Source organism: Prenolepis imparis, unplaced genomic scaffold (assembly GCF_030444845.1).
Source record: "Prenolepis imparis isolate NDT839.2.m4 unplaced genomic scaffold, iyPreImpa1.0 SCAF_9, whole genome shotgun sequence".
Taxonomy (NCBI): domain Eukaryota; kingdom Metazoa; phylum Arthropoda; class Insecta; order Hymenoptera; family Formicidae; genus Prenolepis; species Prenolepis imparis.
In genome coordinates, this window is record NW_028141167.1 from 7,079,740 (window position 1) to 7,095,465 (window position 15,726).

Here is a 15,726-nt window from a genome sequence, read left to right on the forward strand (position 1 = left end):
ATCATTACATTGACTGCACATTATGATGGTACCATCAGCATACCAGCGTACAAACTTTTTGATCTAATATACGTAAAATTAATCCGCCCCGTATGGGATCCGCGGTATAAAAATTTTAATTTTCAATTGTTTAAAGCAAGCCAAAAATTATTCTTTCATATATTTTATCATTACATTGACTGCACATTATGATGGTACCATCAGCATACCAGCGTACAAACTTTTTGATCTAATATACGTAAAATGAATCCGCGCCGTATGGGATCCGCGGTTTAAAAATTTTAATTTTCAATTGTTTAAAGCAAGCCAAAAATTAATCTTGTATATATTTCAACTATATATTATATGCACATTATGATGGTACCATCAGCATACCAGCGTACAAACTTTTTGATCTAATATACGTTAAATTAATCCGCGCCGTATGGGATCCGCGGTATAAAAATTTTAATTTTCAATTGTTTAAAGCGAGCCAAAAATTAATCTTGTATATATTTCAACTATATATTATACGCACATTATGATGATACCATCAGCATACCAGCGTACAAACTTTTTGATCTAATATACGTAAAATGAATCCGCACCGTATGGGATCCGCGGTTTAAAAATTTTAATTTTCAATTGTTTAAAGCGAGCCAAAAATTATTCTTTTATATATATTAACATTACATTGACTGCACATTATGATGGTACTATCAGCATACCAGCGTACAAACTTTTTGATCTAATATACGTTAAATTAATCCGCGCCGTATGGGATCCGCGGTTTAAAAATTTTAATTTTCAATTGTTTAAAGCGAGCCAAAAATTATTCTTTCATATATTTTATCATTACATTGACTGCACATTATGATGGTACCATCAGCATACCAGCGTACAAACTTTTTGAACTAATATACGTTAAATTAATCCGCGCCGTATGGGATCCGCGGTTTAAAAATTTTAATTTTCAATTGTTTAAAGCGAACCAAAAATTATTCTTTCATATATTTTAACATTACATTGACTGCACATTATGATGGTACCATCAGCATACCAACGTACAAACTTTTTGATCTAATATATGTAAAATGAATCCGCGTCGTATGGGATCCGCGGATTAAAAATTTTAATTTTTAATTGTTTAAAGCGAGCCAAAAATTAATCTTGTATATATTTCAACTATATATTATATGCACATTACGATGGTACCATCAGCATACCAGCGTACAAACTTTTTGATCTAATATACGTTAAATGAATCCTCGCCGTATGGGATCCGCAGTATAAAAATTTTAATTTTCAATTGTTTAAAGCAAGCCAAAAATTAATCTTGTATATATTTTATCATTACATTGACTGCACATTATGATGGTACCATCACCATACCAGCGTACAAACTTTTTGATCTAATATACGTAAAATTAATCCGCCCCGTATGGGATCCGCGGTATAAAAATTTTAATTTTCAATTGTTTAAAGCAAGCCAAAAATTATTCTTTCATATATTTTATCATTACATTGACTGCACATTATGATGGTACCATCAGCATACCAGCGTACAAACTTTTTGATCTAATATACGTAAAATGAATCCGCGCCGTATGGGATCCGCGGTTTAAAAATTTTAATTTTCAATTGTTTAAAGCAAGCCAAAAATTAATCTTGTATATATTTCAACTATATATTATATGCACATTATGATGGTACCATCAGCATACCAGCGTACAAACTTTTTGATCTAATATACGTTAAATTAATCCGCGCCGTATGGGATCCGCGATTTAAAAATTTTAATTTTCAATTGTTTAAAGCGAGCCAAAAATTATTCTTTCATATATTTTATCATTACATTGACTGCACATTATGATGGTACCATCAGCATACCAGCGTACAAACTTTTTGATCTAATATACGTAAAATGAATCCGCCCCGTATGGGATCCGCGGTATAAAAATTTTAATTTTCAATTGTTTAAAGCGAGCCAAAAATTAATCTTGTATATATTTCAACTATATATTATACGCACATTATGATGATACCATCAGCATACCAGCGTACAAACTTTTTGATCTAATATACGTAAAATGAATCCGCACCGTATGGGATCCGCGGTTTAAAAATTTTAATTTTCAATTGTTTAAAGCAAGCCAAAAATTAATCTTGTATATATTTCAACTATATATTATATGCACATTATGATGGTACCATCAGCATACCAGCGTACAAACTTTTTGATCTAATATACGTAAAATGAATCCGTGCCGTATGGGATCCGCGGTTTAAAAATTTTAATTTTCAATTGTTTAAAGCGAGCCAAAAATTATTCTTTTATATATATTAACATTACATTGACTGCACATTATGATGGTACTATCAGCATACCAGCGTACAAACTTTTTGATCTAATATACGTTAAATTAATCCGCGCCGTATGGGATCCGCGGTTTAAAAATTTTAATTTTCAATTGTTTAAAGCGAGCCAAAAATTATTCTTTCATATATTTTATCATTACATTGACTGCACATTATGATGGTACCATCAGCATACCAGCGTACAAACTTTTTGATCTAATATACGTAAAATGAATCCGCGCCGTATGGGATCCGTGGTTTAAAAATTTTAATTTTCAATTGTTTAAAGCAAGCCAAAAATTAATCTTGTATATATTTCAACTATATATTATATGCACATTATGATGGTACCATCAGCATACCAGCGTACAAACTTTTTGATCTAATATACGTAAAATGAATCCGTGCCGTATGGGATCCGCGGTTTAAAAATTTTAATTTTCAATTGTTTAAAGCGAGCCAAAAATTATTCTTTTATATATATTAACATTACATTGACTGCACATTATGATGGTACTATCAGCATACCAGCGTACAAACTTTTTGATCTAATATACGTTAAATTAATCCGCGCCGTATGGGATCCGCGGTTTAAAAATTTTAATTTTCAATTGTTTAAAGCGAGCCAAAAATTATTCTTTCATATATTTTATCATTACATTGACTGCACATTATGATGGTACAATCAGCATACCAGCGTACAAACTTTTTGATCTAATATACGTAAAATGAATCCGCTCCGTATGGGATCCGCGGTATAAAAATTTTAATTTTCAATTGTTTAAAGCAAGCCAAAAATTAATCTTGTATATATTTCAACTATATATTATATGCACATTATGATGGTACCATCAGCATACCAGCGTACAAACTTTTTGATCTAATATACGTAAAATGAATCCGTGCCGTATGGGATCCGCGGTTTAAAAATTTTAATTTTCAATTGTTTAAAGCGAGCCAAAAATTATTCTTTTATATATATTAACATTACATTGACTGCACATTATGATGGTACTATCAGCATACCAGCGTACAAACTTTTTGATCTAATATACGTTAAATTAATCCGCGCCGTATGGGATCCGCGGTTTAAAAATTTTAATTTTCAATTGTTTAAAGCGAGCCAAAAATTATTCTTTCATATATTTTATCATTACATTGACTGCACATTATGATGGTACCATCAGCGTACAAACTTTTTGATCTAATATACGTAAAATGAATCCGCCCCGTATGGGATCCGCGGTATAAAAATTTTAATTTTCAATTGTTTAAAGCAAGCCAAAAATTAATCTTGTATATATTTCAACTATATATTATACGCACATTATGATGGTACCATCAGCATACCAGCGTACAAACTTTTTGATCTAATATACGTAAAATGAATCCGCGCCGTATGGGATCCGTGGTTTAAAAATTTTAATTTTCAATTGTTTAAAGCAAGCCAAAAATTAATCTTGTATATATTTCAACTATATATTATATGCACATTATGATGGTACCATCAGCATACCAGCGTACAAACTTTTTGATCTAATATACGTAAAATGAATCCGCACCGTATGGGATCCGCGGTTTAAAAATTTTAATTTTCAATTGTTTAAAGCAAGCCAAAAATTAATCTTGTATATATTTCAACTATATATTATATGCACATTATGATGGTACCATCAGCATACCAGCGTACAAACTTTTTGATCTAATATACGTTAAATTAATCCGCGCCGTATGGGATCCGCGATTTAAAAATTTTAATTTTCAATTGTTTAAAGCGAGCCAAAAATTATTCTTTCATATATTTTATCATTACATTGACTGCACATTATGATGGTACCATCAGCGTACAAACTTTTTGATCTAATATACGTAAAATGAATCCGCCCCGTATGGGATCCGCGGTATAAAAATTTTAATTTTCAATTGTTTAAAGCGAGCCAAAAATTAATCTTGTATATATTTCAACTATATATTATACGCACATTATGATGGTACCATCAGCATACCAGCGTACAAACTTTTTGATCTAATATACGTAAAATGAATCCGCGCCGTATGGGATCCGTGGTTAAAAATTTTAATTTTCAATTGTTTAAAGCAAGCCAAAAATTAATCTTGTATATATTTCAACTATATATTATATGCACATTATGATGGTACCATCAGCATACCAGCGTACAAACTTTTTGATCTAATATACGTAAAATGAATCCGTGCCGTATGGGATCCGCGGTTTAAAAATTTTAATTTTCAATTGTTTAAAGCGAGCCAAAAATTATTCTTTTATATATATTAACATTACATTGACTGCACATTATGATGGTACTATCAGCATACCAGCGTACAACTTTTCGATCTAATAAGCGCGCGCTACGCGCGCGCCATTTATTGATTTGATTGAAAAAGATTGATATCTATATATAACGTTTGTTTTAACTTGATTAATATTTTTTGACTGAAATCATCTGATTAATGTGTTAATTTGCTAAATACATTTTAAAATAAAAATATGTTACAAAATAATAAAATAATAATATTTTACAGAATGAATTTTCTTTTAGAATTTGATTTAAAATTTAAGACTTTGAAGAGACTTTTAAAACACGTGCAAATAAATTTTTTACGACTTACACAGGCCTTAATTTTCGCAAAAAACGTTTAAACTTTGAATTCAAAAAGTAAGGTTTGTGTAAGTCGTAGAACATTTTATGAGGACTCATTTTGTTTGTCTTGAAGAAATCTTTAAAAGATCGTTAAAAGTTCGTCTGATAGAGATCTTTAAAAGAACGTTTAAACTTGAAAAGATTAAGGCCTCTATAAAGCCCAGAACATTTTCTGTCGGCTCATTTTGTAGGTCTTGAAGAAATCTTTTAAAGATCTTTTCTATAAAGCCTAGAACAAAAAATGTTCTATTAGGCTTTATAGAGGCCTTAATCTTTTCAAGTTTAAACGTTTATCGGGCAAATTCAGCAAACTATAAAATTAAAATAGCAATATGTTGTGAATAATATGTTGTAATACGTTATCCTCGATTAATATTTTTGTTACAGAAATCAGCTGATTAAAACGTTAATTTGCTAATTAATTTTAAAAATAAGAATATATGTTATAACATTTAAAATAATAATCTTTTAAATAATGTATATTATAATTCCTTAAACTCGATTAATATTTATGACAGCTATCAGCTGATTTCTGTCAAAAAATATTAATCGCAGATAAAGCATTATAACATATTATTTATAAAATTATTTTAATTTTTATAACATATTTTTATTTTAAAATTTAATTAGCAATGTAATGCTTTAATCATCTGATTTCTGCCAAAAAATATTAATCAAGTTTAAACAAACTTTATATAAAAACATCATTCTTTTTTATATAAAATCGATGAATGGCGTAGCGCGCGCTTGTTATTTTAATTCTTTTTTGAAAAAGACATATTAAGTCGATTCTCGCAAGTATTGTTGCCTCTTTTCCGCGAAAATATTTATCAAGTTTAAAGTATTATAACATTTTATTTAATTTTATTTTGGACTAACTGTCAAACTGCTAGCTGCTAACCCTCGCGATGACAGCCTTTCGATGCTACGAATATAACACACAACGCAAATCGACAGAGAGCCAATCTGCATTGTGGAAAAGAGGCAACAATACACTTCGAGACTTTCGAGATGACTTCGATACATTCGAGTGGACTGCGATACATTCGAGAATCGACTTAACATGCCTTTTTTAAAGAAAGGATAGTTTTCACGTTTATTAACTTAATAATCTATAAAATCGTAGAATCATGACAATGAAGTCATGTGACACTATAATTAAGCAATTAATAGAATCATTAATTTTCATCAAAGTTTTATATTTATTAAATAAATAATTATCGCTTTTAATTATTATGTTACTGTAAAAAAAATTAATTTTGATATAGTTATCTCTTCCTTTAAAACGATGCAATGCTTCATCAAACTTGAAATGCAAAAGCAGAACCTAACTAGTAATCGTAGAAAAGTCGGTCCGAATTAAAGATAAACCAAAGACGAGGGAAAAAGAGAAATTTGCATCTCCGTAAGTAACCTAAAGAAAGAACTTTGTTTCTCTTTACTTCGCGATCAAGCCACATCGCGCATTCTATTCGTCTTTTTTTTTTTTTTAAGTGAAACTCGATTTACGGGGCGCGGTGAAAAAGATTCATAAAAATTCTTGCGCATCTCGTAACAGCCCTCGCACCGATCTACCCTACGGACCATTCGCGTCGGCGAAACTCGCTTTCTTTCTCCATAACATCGTTGCGGTGATAAGTCAACCACCGTGCACAAAATCGACGAGGAGGCACGACGTGCAGAGGGAGGTTCTAGAATTTAATAACCATAGGTTCCTCCACTCAGTAGGAAGGCTGGATGTAAGGCATGGATGTAATCTTGGCGGATAACTCATACGTTAAGAACCGAGGAGGACACATTCCGGCGTCGCTAACAAACGCTATCAACTCCCGGGCTGTCGGGGTTCGCCTTTCACCCCGCCACGTCGATCCGAGTTGTCTGGGCACGAAAAGGGGATGGTGCGCGCGAGCCGTCGCAACATAATTCTAATTTTATTGCCGTGCCGGGACGCGTGCCCGCGAAGGAGACGTCGAATTTATGGGCAATTTTTCTTATTAATTTTCATAACTTCGACATGTGAGCGCGGCAGCGCGACAAAGCGCACCCTCCTCTTTCTCCTCCTTCTGCTCCATCGCTTTTCCCTCATCCTCATTTCAACGGGGTCGGAGGCTGCGACCGTCGCGTCGTTTCGCTATCGATGTTGCACGTGGGACGGCATATTTTCCTCGCCTTCCCGCGATCCTTATCTTGTCGAACTACACAGGTTATATCCTGAAGGAGATTCTGGGGACTTTCGAAGGCGCTCACGGAATAGACCTCTGTGAATCCAGAACGGATGAGGCAACTGGGACAGTGTTAACAATGATAAAAGATAAAACAGAACGATTTAAGACATGTTTAACGTGATTCTTTTACTTTTTATTATTTGACGAGATGTTTAAGATGCGTAGGCTGCAGTTTTCTTGAAGAAATAATTTCTTTTTATTAAAAAAAATTATTTATATAGTATTTAGTAGTAATAAAAATGCTTTCTCTATATGTATGTAAAAATCCATCTCCTCCTCAGTCTTTCATTAAATTAAATCGATTAAATTACGATACTTACAATTTAATTCGCGGCGTGAGTCACAAACAGAAAACTCGAGCGATGTAGCAATTTAAGATTGTCGCCGAATTTCATAAACCGAGCACCGAGAAGGGTTGGAGAGACTGCGGATGAAATTTTTCGTGCACCAGAGTGGAAAGAAGCATCTTCGACGTTTCGAAGTGGTAAATAATGGAGGGTGACGAACGGAAGTATTGCTGCAGGCTGTTGCGATGGGAGAAGAGAGTAGGGGAGAAGCGACGACGGGATGCGGCGGGTTTATGAGACGACGGGTGGAGAAAAAGATCGAAAATTGCACGGTAAACTCGTGCCACGATTTCAACCTCGACGCGGTAAATTGAGAATAAACAGATGTAGAGAGAGAGTCGAGGCCGATAGAGCTTCTATTTTGCGTCTTGTGACATTCGCAAAGGAATCCGGTGAGAGAATCGGTGTTTGATTTCGTTCCTTGTGAATGATCAATGCGAGAGAAGAGATATCTTTCTCATACGACAATACTAATATAGTGAAAACAAACTTCTTTTAATTAAATTAATTTTAATTAAATTAATTTCAAGATAAATTATATCATAACTGAATAACAAAAAAAAAAAATACGCACACATATGTACCAGACTATTACAGCTTCACTTGTTACATTCGCAGTCGTCAAATAAAATATTTTCATTTCCAAATGTAAATTTCTGCAAAGCACAAATTCAAATAGCAAAATGTTTTTTTAACTTTCAACATTTTCCGCCTTTGAGAAACGATAGCGATAGGATTGTTTTTCCTATGTTAAGTTCGGATAAAATCTTACGTTTGCACGTATTTACAAATTTTTCTTCCCAGACATGCGTATTACCTGCTATCTTGCTATCTTATTTCTTCTGGTGCGGCAATATCGCGAGCTGAAAACGTTATATACGTTTCGAATTGCACGTGTTGCGTCCACGTCTTCTCCTTACTCTGGTCCGGGTATTGCACTGTCGGCGAAGTCTGCGTCCTCTCATCCATCACCGGGATCTAAGGTCGCCGGCAGCCAGGAAAAGACAATGGGAAAGGCCTGCAGGTCGACGGGAGCTTCTTCCGATATCTCGTTACGATTTGTCCGTGAACCGTGTTCCGTCATTCTAGGACAAAACTCCCGTCGCCCTCGACTAGGCGTCCCGAGAAAAATCGTAACTCGCTAGCCAAGTAATTTTGGTATTTCTTCATGAAACATCTTTCTTAATTATATAACAAGATTAAAAAATACTACGTTTTTTGGTAAATAAAGAATTTGAATATGTTCTATCTAGGAAATCACAGTTGATCATAATGAAGCGAGGTGAAACGAGCTTTCGCAACATTCATGCGCTCATTGAGATACGATTCGCGCCAAAAAGGAGAAGCTCGTTTTAACGCTTGGTAGAGAACTGCAAAGGGCGGTTATTATTAATTGCTTCCAGAAGGTTTTTACAACCGGGTGGGTTTAAAGCCGCGGCCTTTTTACGAGCATTAAATGGGCCGGTTTTGCCTTCCTTTTCTACCGCACTAACATTCTCCGTCCTCTCTCTTTCTGTTGCAGACATTCGACCGGAAACTTCATTTACATCGGCAGCATCTATAAAACGGATTAATTACAGCTGGCCATGCGACGAGTGCTGGCATGCACAGCCGAACGTTCGACGGATGGCATTTATCCCCCCGAGTGAGTCTTCCTCGAAAGGTCAGTGAGACTTGATCAATGTGGCCTCTGTATATTCTTCATTCAATTTCTAGCATTTTACTAAAATAGATCAAAATTTATGCAATAGAATACAATTTAATTTACAATCTTATGTATTTTTGCAATAATATATATAATAAGTCTAATACATTTAATAAGTAATAATTAATCTATATAGTTTAAAATACTTGTATAATTTAATATTCCGCGGAATATCAGATAATCGCCGCACATTTTTAACTCGATTATTTTGTAATATTAATATATATAAGTTAAAGATAATATTAATTCACTAAACAAAGTAAAATTTAGTAGTGGTTAATATAAAAGAGGGAAACACTATTACTGGACAAGTCAACGAGTTTTAAATGGAAATGTGCAGGAAAATGGAAATACAAAAGTTGTGGATCATTTAACGAATTAACAATTATAATCCACGATTAGAATTCCTATCATTAGCATAAGCTCCGCGTCAGTGCGGCCGAAAAGTTTCCGGCGTTTGTTCGCCAGTGCCAAAATAACCAGAAGGGAAGGAGTAATTTTATGCGATCGCGCTCGGAGATTATGAGGGAAAAGTAGCCGGCGAAGTAGTTGAAGAATGTTAAGTCAGAGAACCTTACTATCTTACCAAGATAAATCACGAAAGGATCGAGATTCTTGTTTAATCGTAGTAATTACAGTCGCAAGCTGAAAATTGAAATTAGATATAGTAAAACTCGCTTAAAGAATATTTGCGTTGATACAATCTACTATCAATTAAAGTAAATAAAATAATCAATTGCACAATGCAATTCTTACATTATTTATAAGCTTTAAAATTATAAAACGAGTTAATAATAGTATCATTCAGTTTTAAATAATAAATCAATAATGCAAGAAAATTATACATAAAATATTATATGTTATGTTATCTACAAATCTATGTACATTGTAGCCTCTCTATTATCAATGGCCCATATTGATCGTATAACACACGAGAAAAATACTTTCACTTCTTGTCTTACAAAATAATCAATATAAAAATTGAAAACAACAGTTTAAATCTTACCATCAGAAAAATATTAAACAAAATAAGAATATCCGTTTTTAAATTAATTTTTATGTAGATTTTTATCTGTTTTTTATTTATTTGTACAAAGTTTAAATGTAAATATGTACTAAACAAAAAATGTCAAGATGATTGCTTTTAGATTTTTCTCTGGTATCAAGCATTTTGATTACCAAGCATTGGTTACTCTCGCGTATTTTTCTGTGATATAAAATGGTCTCAAGTAAGAAATCGATTTTCTCAAATGGTAAGAGCAACATGATATACTGTCGACTGCAAGTACATTGAAATTAATTGCTAAATCCTGAAGTTGTATCTTCTCTACGCGATATTGATCATAATAATGAAGCTCACATTTGTTGAGCACTGAGAGAGATGTCATTACCTACATGTATTTTAGCTTATATTGTTTATATTATATGTAAATTAAATTATATCATATGTAAATTGCTTTATATATGTATATTTATTTATATATTTTAAGATATAAATACAACAAGCATACACCGATACACGATGTAAATGAATTTTTTCAGATTTAATACTTAAATTATTTTCAAATAAAAAGTTATATTTATTTGTATAAACAAAAAAATATTAGTCCTTAAAGTGTTAATTATATAAACAGATACTTACTTGCTCTATAAATTTTTTTTAATATATTGCATGTAATTCTAAACGTAATCTTAAATACAATGGTATTAGAAGGTAGATGCGCAGGAAACGTAACTACAAATATTTATTTATATACAGTTTATAAGTTTATACATATATACTTTTATTAGTCCAATATTAAACAATTAAACAACATATACAATTGTATAATTAACATGATTGTACAAAATAAACATGACCTCTAAAACTGTTTTTTATTTAGAGAAATACAACTTTCACAATCTGGTGTGGAAGATGAATAATTCTCTTCTGAATAGTTAGGTAATTTATAATAATGAACAATAGATTAAATTTTATTTTCACCAACTTCTTTTTCAGAATTTCTTCCGTCCATCTTTATTACTTTGCCTTGTATAGATATTTTCAATTTATTAAATGCATTTTGTAGATTTGCGTAAATTTGATTCTCGTAACACATATTTGAATAAATAGAATTTTGCATAGCAATTTTATTCGTAAGATTTCTGAGTTGGGGTTGGATTTTATGGTACGCTTCTTCGTATCTTAAACGGTAATTTTTTTCCTTCATCAGATAGTCAGTTTTATTCTCTAAGATTGTTATTAAATTCTGATTGCGCTCGATCATAAAAGACAAATATTTTTTTAATTTATCTGCGTTGATCCATTTAACATGACTTTTTTTAATTATAGTTTGCAATTTGCCGTTTCCATCATTTCTTCTTCTCGTCTTTTGTGCATGTATTGAAAGTGATGTTTGTAAAATACAATCGTGTTGCACTTTCGATTGATGCTGAAACAGAAAAGAAATATACATATGTATATTATACACGGCAAATAATATGTAATAATAATGACTCTTTTAATCAATTAAAGTGCGATTCTCCTTTTTAACTCACATTCTGATTTCTAGAAAATCGGTTGTCTTTTAATGTACATTGAGACATTGCAGTTTTTGAAATCAAACGTTGTATAGAAACATGCTCGCAGCTTAATAATCTTCTTTTCATTAATATTTTTTCCCGTTTGCTTCTTCTTCTCTTTAAAATTTTGCGAATATTTTGCAATATATCGGTGAATACTTCATTATTTCTGAGATCAATCTGTGTAAGCACGGTATTCATTTGCAACAGCTCCAACACAATTTTTCCTCCATGTTGAGTAATACCACAATATCGCAAACATAATGTTCGCAACCAGAAATCATTTTTCAGCAAAGATATTAATTGTCGTAAGCCAATGTCGCAAAATTTGTAATTTTTATCGAGTATTAATACTTGTAATCCTTCTGTCTAAAATATAAACGTAACATACATTATTTATAAAAATGTTAAATAATAATTTTTCCATAAAAACACATCATTTTGATTAGTGCATTTTTCTACATTATACATACCACCGTTGTACAAATATTTTCTCGAGATAATGTTACTTTCTTCTTCACATTGTGCAACAAATCCGCTTTCCTTTTTCTTAAGAACAATGATAAGTACATAGCACTTCTATTAGTGAGACAACATGACGATAAATTCAGAGTATGGAGATTTAAATTATGTTGCAAACTTTCCAACAATATGTAGCATCCTGTAAAACAAAATAAAAACGTAAATACATTGCTCTGTTTGTATTTTTCTTTTTATTTAGTTAAAATTTATAAAAAGGTTTGAGAATTATACTTAAAATACATCAATTTAACTTATTGTGTTGGCTGTTTAAAAAAAAAAAACAAATTATTTATAATGACCAACCTGTATCACCTATTTGACATCTGGCTAACGACAAGCTTCGCAGATTTCGATTACTTGCCAAGCCATCATTGAGGATCCTTAGATAGTTGATCGTCAAAGGGATGCCATCCAATGTGAGGCTGGTGATCATCAACGAGTTCCTCAGGCAGGCAGCAATAGAATGGACGAAACACCGCAGTAGAAAATTTGTATACAAAACTGGCTGCTGTCGATTCCTTCGCAGGCATTTCCTGAACGTGCGAAAATGCCAGTCCATTTGCCATTTTGCCATTTGTAAATTTACGTATCATCGTTTAATGGCATTAGTTTTAATTTTTCCTTTGATCGTTTTTTTATTGCGTATGTCATCTGAAAGCTTAAAACTTACTGAGAGTAGTATCCGAAAAAGAAAATATAATCATAAAATTTATTTTAGTTTTTAAATATTTATACATACATACATGACACTTATTTTAAAACAATATTAAATTGCTCAGGAAAAATACCTATATAGTATTTTTAATTTATTGAAATATAATAATTTTAATTAAATTTTATAAAAAGTTTTTCATTTCCCTCGAGTATGATAAATTCATTTGCAAAGAAGATATATTTAAAAAAACTACTTCTTATACTTATTTTTATTAGCCATTATAATTTCAATATTTAAATTTAAAAAATCATAATAAGTTCAGATACAGATTTTTTCATGTTTATCATGATAGAAATTACATTTCACATCAAATATGATTTAAATATTACTTATTGTTAGATAGAACAAATAAAAAAAAACATATTTTAAGATATATTTCTTTGCTTACATATTTAAAAGCAATTTTAGTAAAACAATATCTGTGCTAGTTAAAATAAATTTTCTATATTTTCTATACAATTTTAATATATTTTTGCGATTTTTACCGTAATTTCATTAATTTCTCTTCTGTGTTCACTTTTTCATTAATTTTTTTGTAGTGACATCGACTGTATACACGAATTTTGGACAGGCTTCGATCTTGCATTATACCGTTCAACAATGGCGACCAATCTTTCAAACTTACATGTTCGACACAAAATTGCAAACAATTTTTTGGCAAATACATTTGTATTATTGGCAGAGGCGTCACATTTTTTTCGCGACATAGTACCTTAATCAAAGTTCACAAATTTCGTCAAAATAAATAAATAAATAAAAGATTACAACGTTGAATAAAAGTAATTAAGTAAAGTAATTTATTAATTTCTATTTTGCTCATTTGATGAGTTTTTTGATAAGTTTCTTTATAAATTATTTTATATATGTATATTTTAATATTATTTTATTATCTCAAGATATATATATATATATTTTAACATATTTTATTATCAAGGTATGTCTTATTTCATTATAAATAAAAATTTTCTGATAATAATTCTAGAAATAAAATTAAAATAGTTAAATTGTAAAGTAGAGATTACATATTTAAACAAATGTTAATAATAACAAACTTTGTATGTCTGCTCAAACAGCCCACTATAATTTTTCTCTTTACAATTCTGCATAATGTCACCTATAATTTTACTCGATCACAAGTTTCATGCTTTAATATCCTATAATTTTTGTCGGAATATATATTTTCATACAAAAAATGTCAGATCACACGTTCTGAATATACTAACGTAAGAGATCGATATAGAAATATCGAACATTTGAGTGCATACTGTCGATAAAAAGATGTTTCAAATTTCATTTCATACATTTTATTTAAACTACTATCAGTTTGATTTATCAATAAAAGATTATAATATTAATATATATAATATATTATAAGAAATATAATATATATATTATAATATATATTATATAATATAGATATATATAATAGATTTTTAAAAAAATGTACATAAAAACAATGGAATTCATTGCTTCTATGTATTCATTTTATATTGAATAATTGTTGTTATATAATACTCAATCGTTTTTATAAATGCACTCTTAGGCATTTCAAGCTGCATAAACTGAAGGCACACATTAACATACAGATCGTGATTAAAAATAACGGATAAGAAGAAAAAGATATATAAACTTACGATAAGCTCTTGTGCAAAGATAACTTACGTCACGGAAATTCTAAAACGGCCCTAAATAGTTGCCTTATAAAACGGCGCAGTGTTAAGCGATTAAATTTACAGTGATAATTCCCTGGCCTCTCGTATTTGCTACTCGCAAATTCTACCTATGCTCCTTTCCTCTCTATTGTTGAATGTATCAAATGTTCAAACACACGTGTATCTAGCGTATATTAATCTCTTTATTTCAATACTATATAAAACATATACATATATGAAATATATATGTAAATAATGTATATATATATATATATATGAAACTCTTTTTAATCAGTAAAATTAATATGATAAAAGAGAGAGACATTTGAAAAGACTTTGAACGAATAAAATACGCAGATTGCGAAGATGTCTGGGTTCGTCCTCGGGACATCGCACAATTTAATCAGTGAGTTTGAGGCTACTACGCTGCCTATGTCTGCGTTTGTCTTCATTAAAATCTCGTGCACACCTCGAAGCGCCGTGTCGCTTAACAATAAAACGCTCGCGATTCAGTGAAATCGTCGTCATTGTTCATCGTGACTGTTATGTGATGTTGCAAAAGTTTACACCGAAAAATTCTCGCTTTTATGTTATTATCTTCATGTTAGCCGCCAAATTACTCCGTTTAGATACTAATGTGTCTGACTAATTGTTCCGTATCTACTTATATCTACTCGTAAAGTGTAAATGTGCAAATGTTTTAAAAGAAAAATCTTTTGCGTAGTGCAACATTGCAAAATTGATCTTGTCAAATGTAGTCATTGCTTTTTCAATGTAAAAATGTATTTGAATGACTTATGATCAAGAAATATCGACAGACGGGTTCAGTAAACTTACGTAAAACACTGTGCTTGTTATCACTGTTTCTTTATCTTTAAAAAAAATTAACAAATTTATTCTTTTTTAACAAAGTTGTGTCTAGAGATATTTTTATTTTTATTTATCAAATAGTGATTAATGTATATTGTACTTGTCATTGTAAAATGTTTGAATCTTAT

The 15,726-nt window shown here is 31.0% G+C and overlaps 1 protein-coding gene across 1 annotated transcript; it reads right to left on the reverse strand.

Annotated features, from left to right (window-relative positions):
- Positions 1–11,058: 11,058 nt before the first annotated feature.
- LOC145940375 (uncharacterized) lies at positions 11,059–14,502 on the reverse strand. The gene is made up of 4 exons (XM_083045463.1): positions 12,665–14,502; positions 12,313–12,500; positions 11,816–12,208; positions 11,059–11,709 (listed from the first exon to the last, which is right to left on the reverse strand). The coding sequence occupies exons 1-4, from the start codon at positions 12,933–12,935 to the stop codon at positions 11,245–11,247; spliced, it is 1,317 nt and encodes a 438-aa protein (XP_082901589.1). The 5' UTR covers positions 12,936–14,502; the 3' UTR covers positions 11,059–11,244.
- Positions 14,503–15,726: the final 1,224 nt, after the last annotated feature.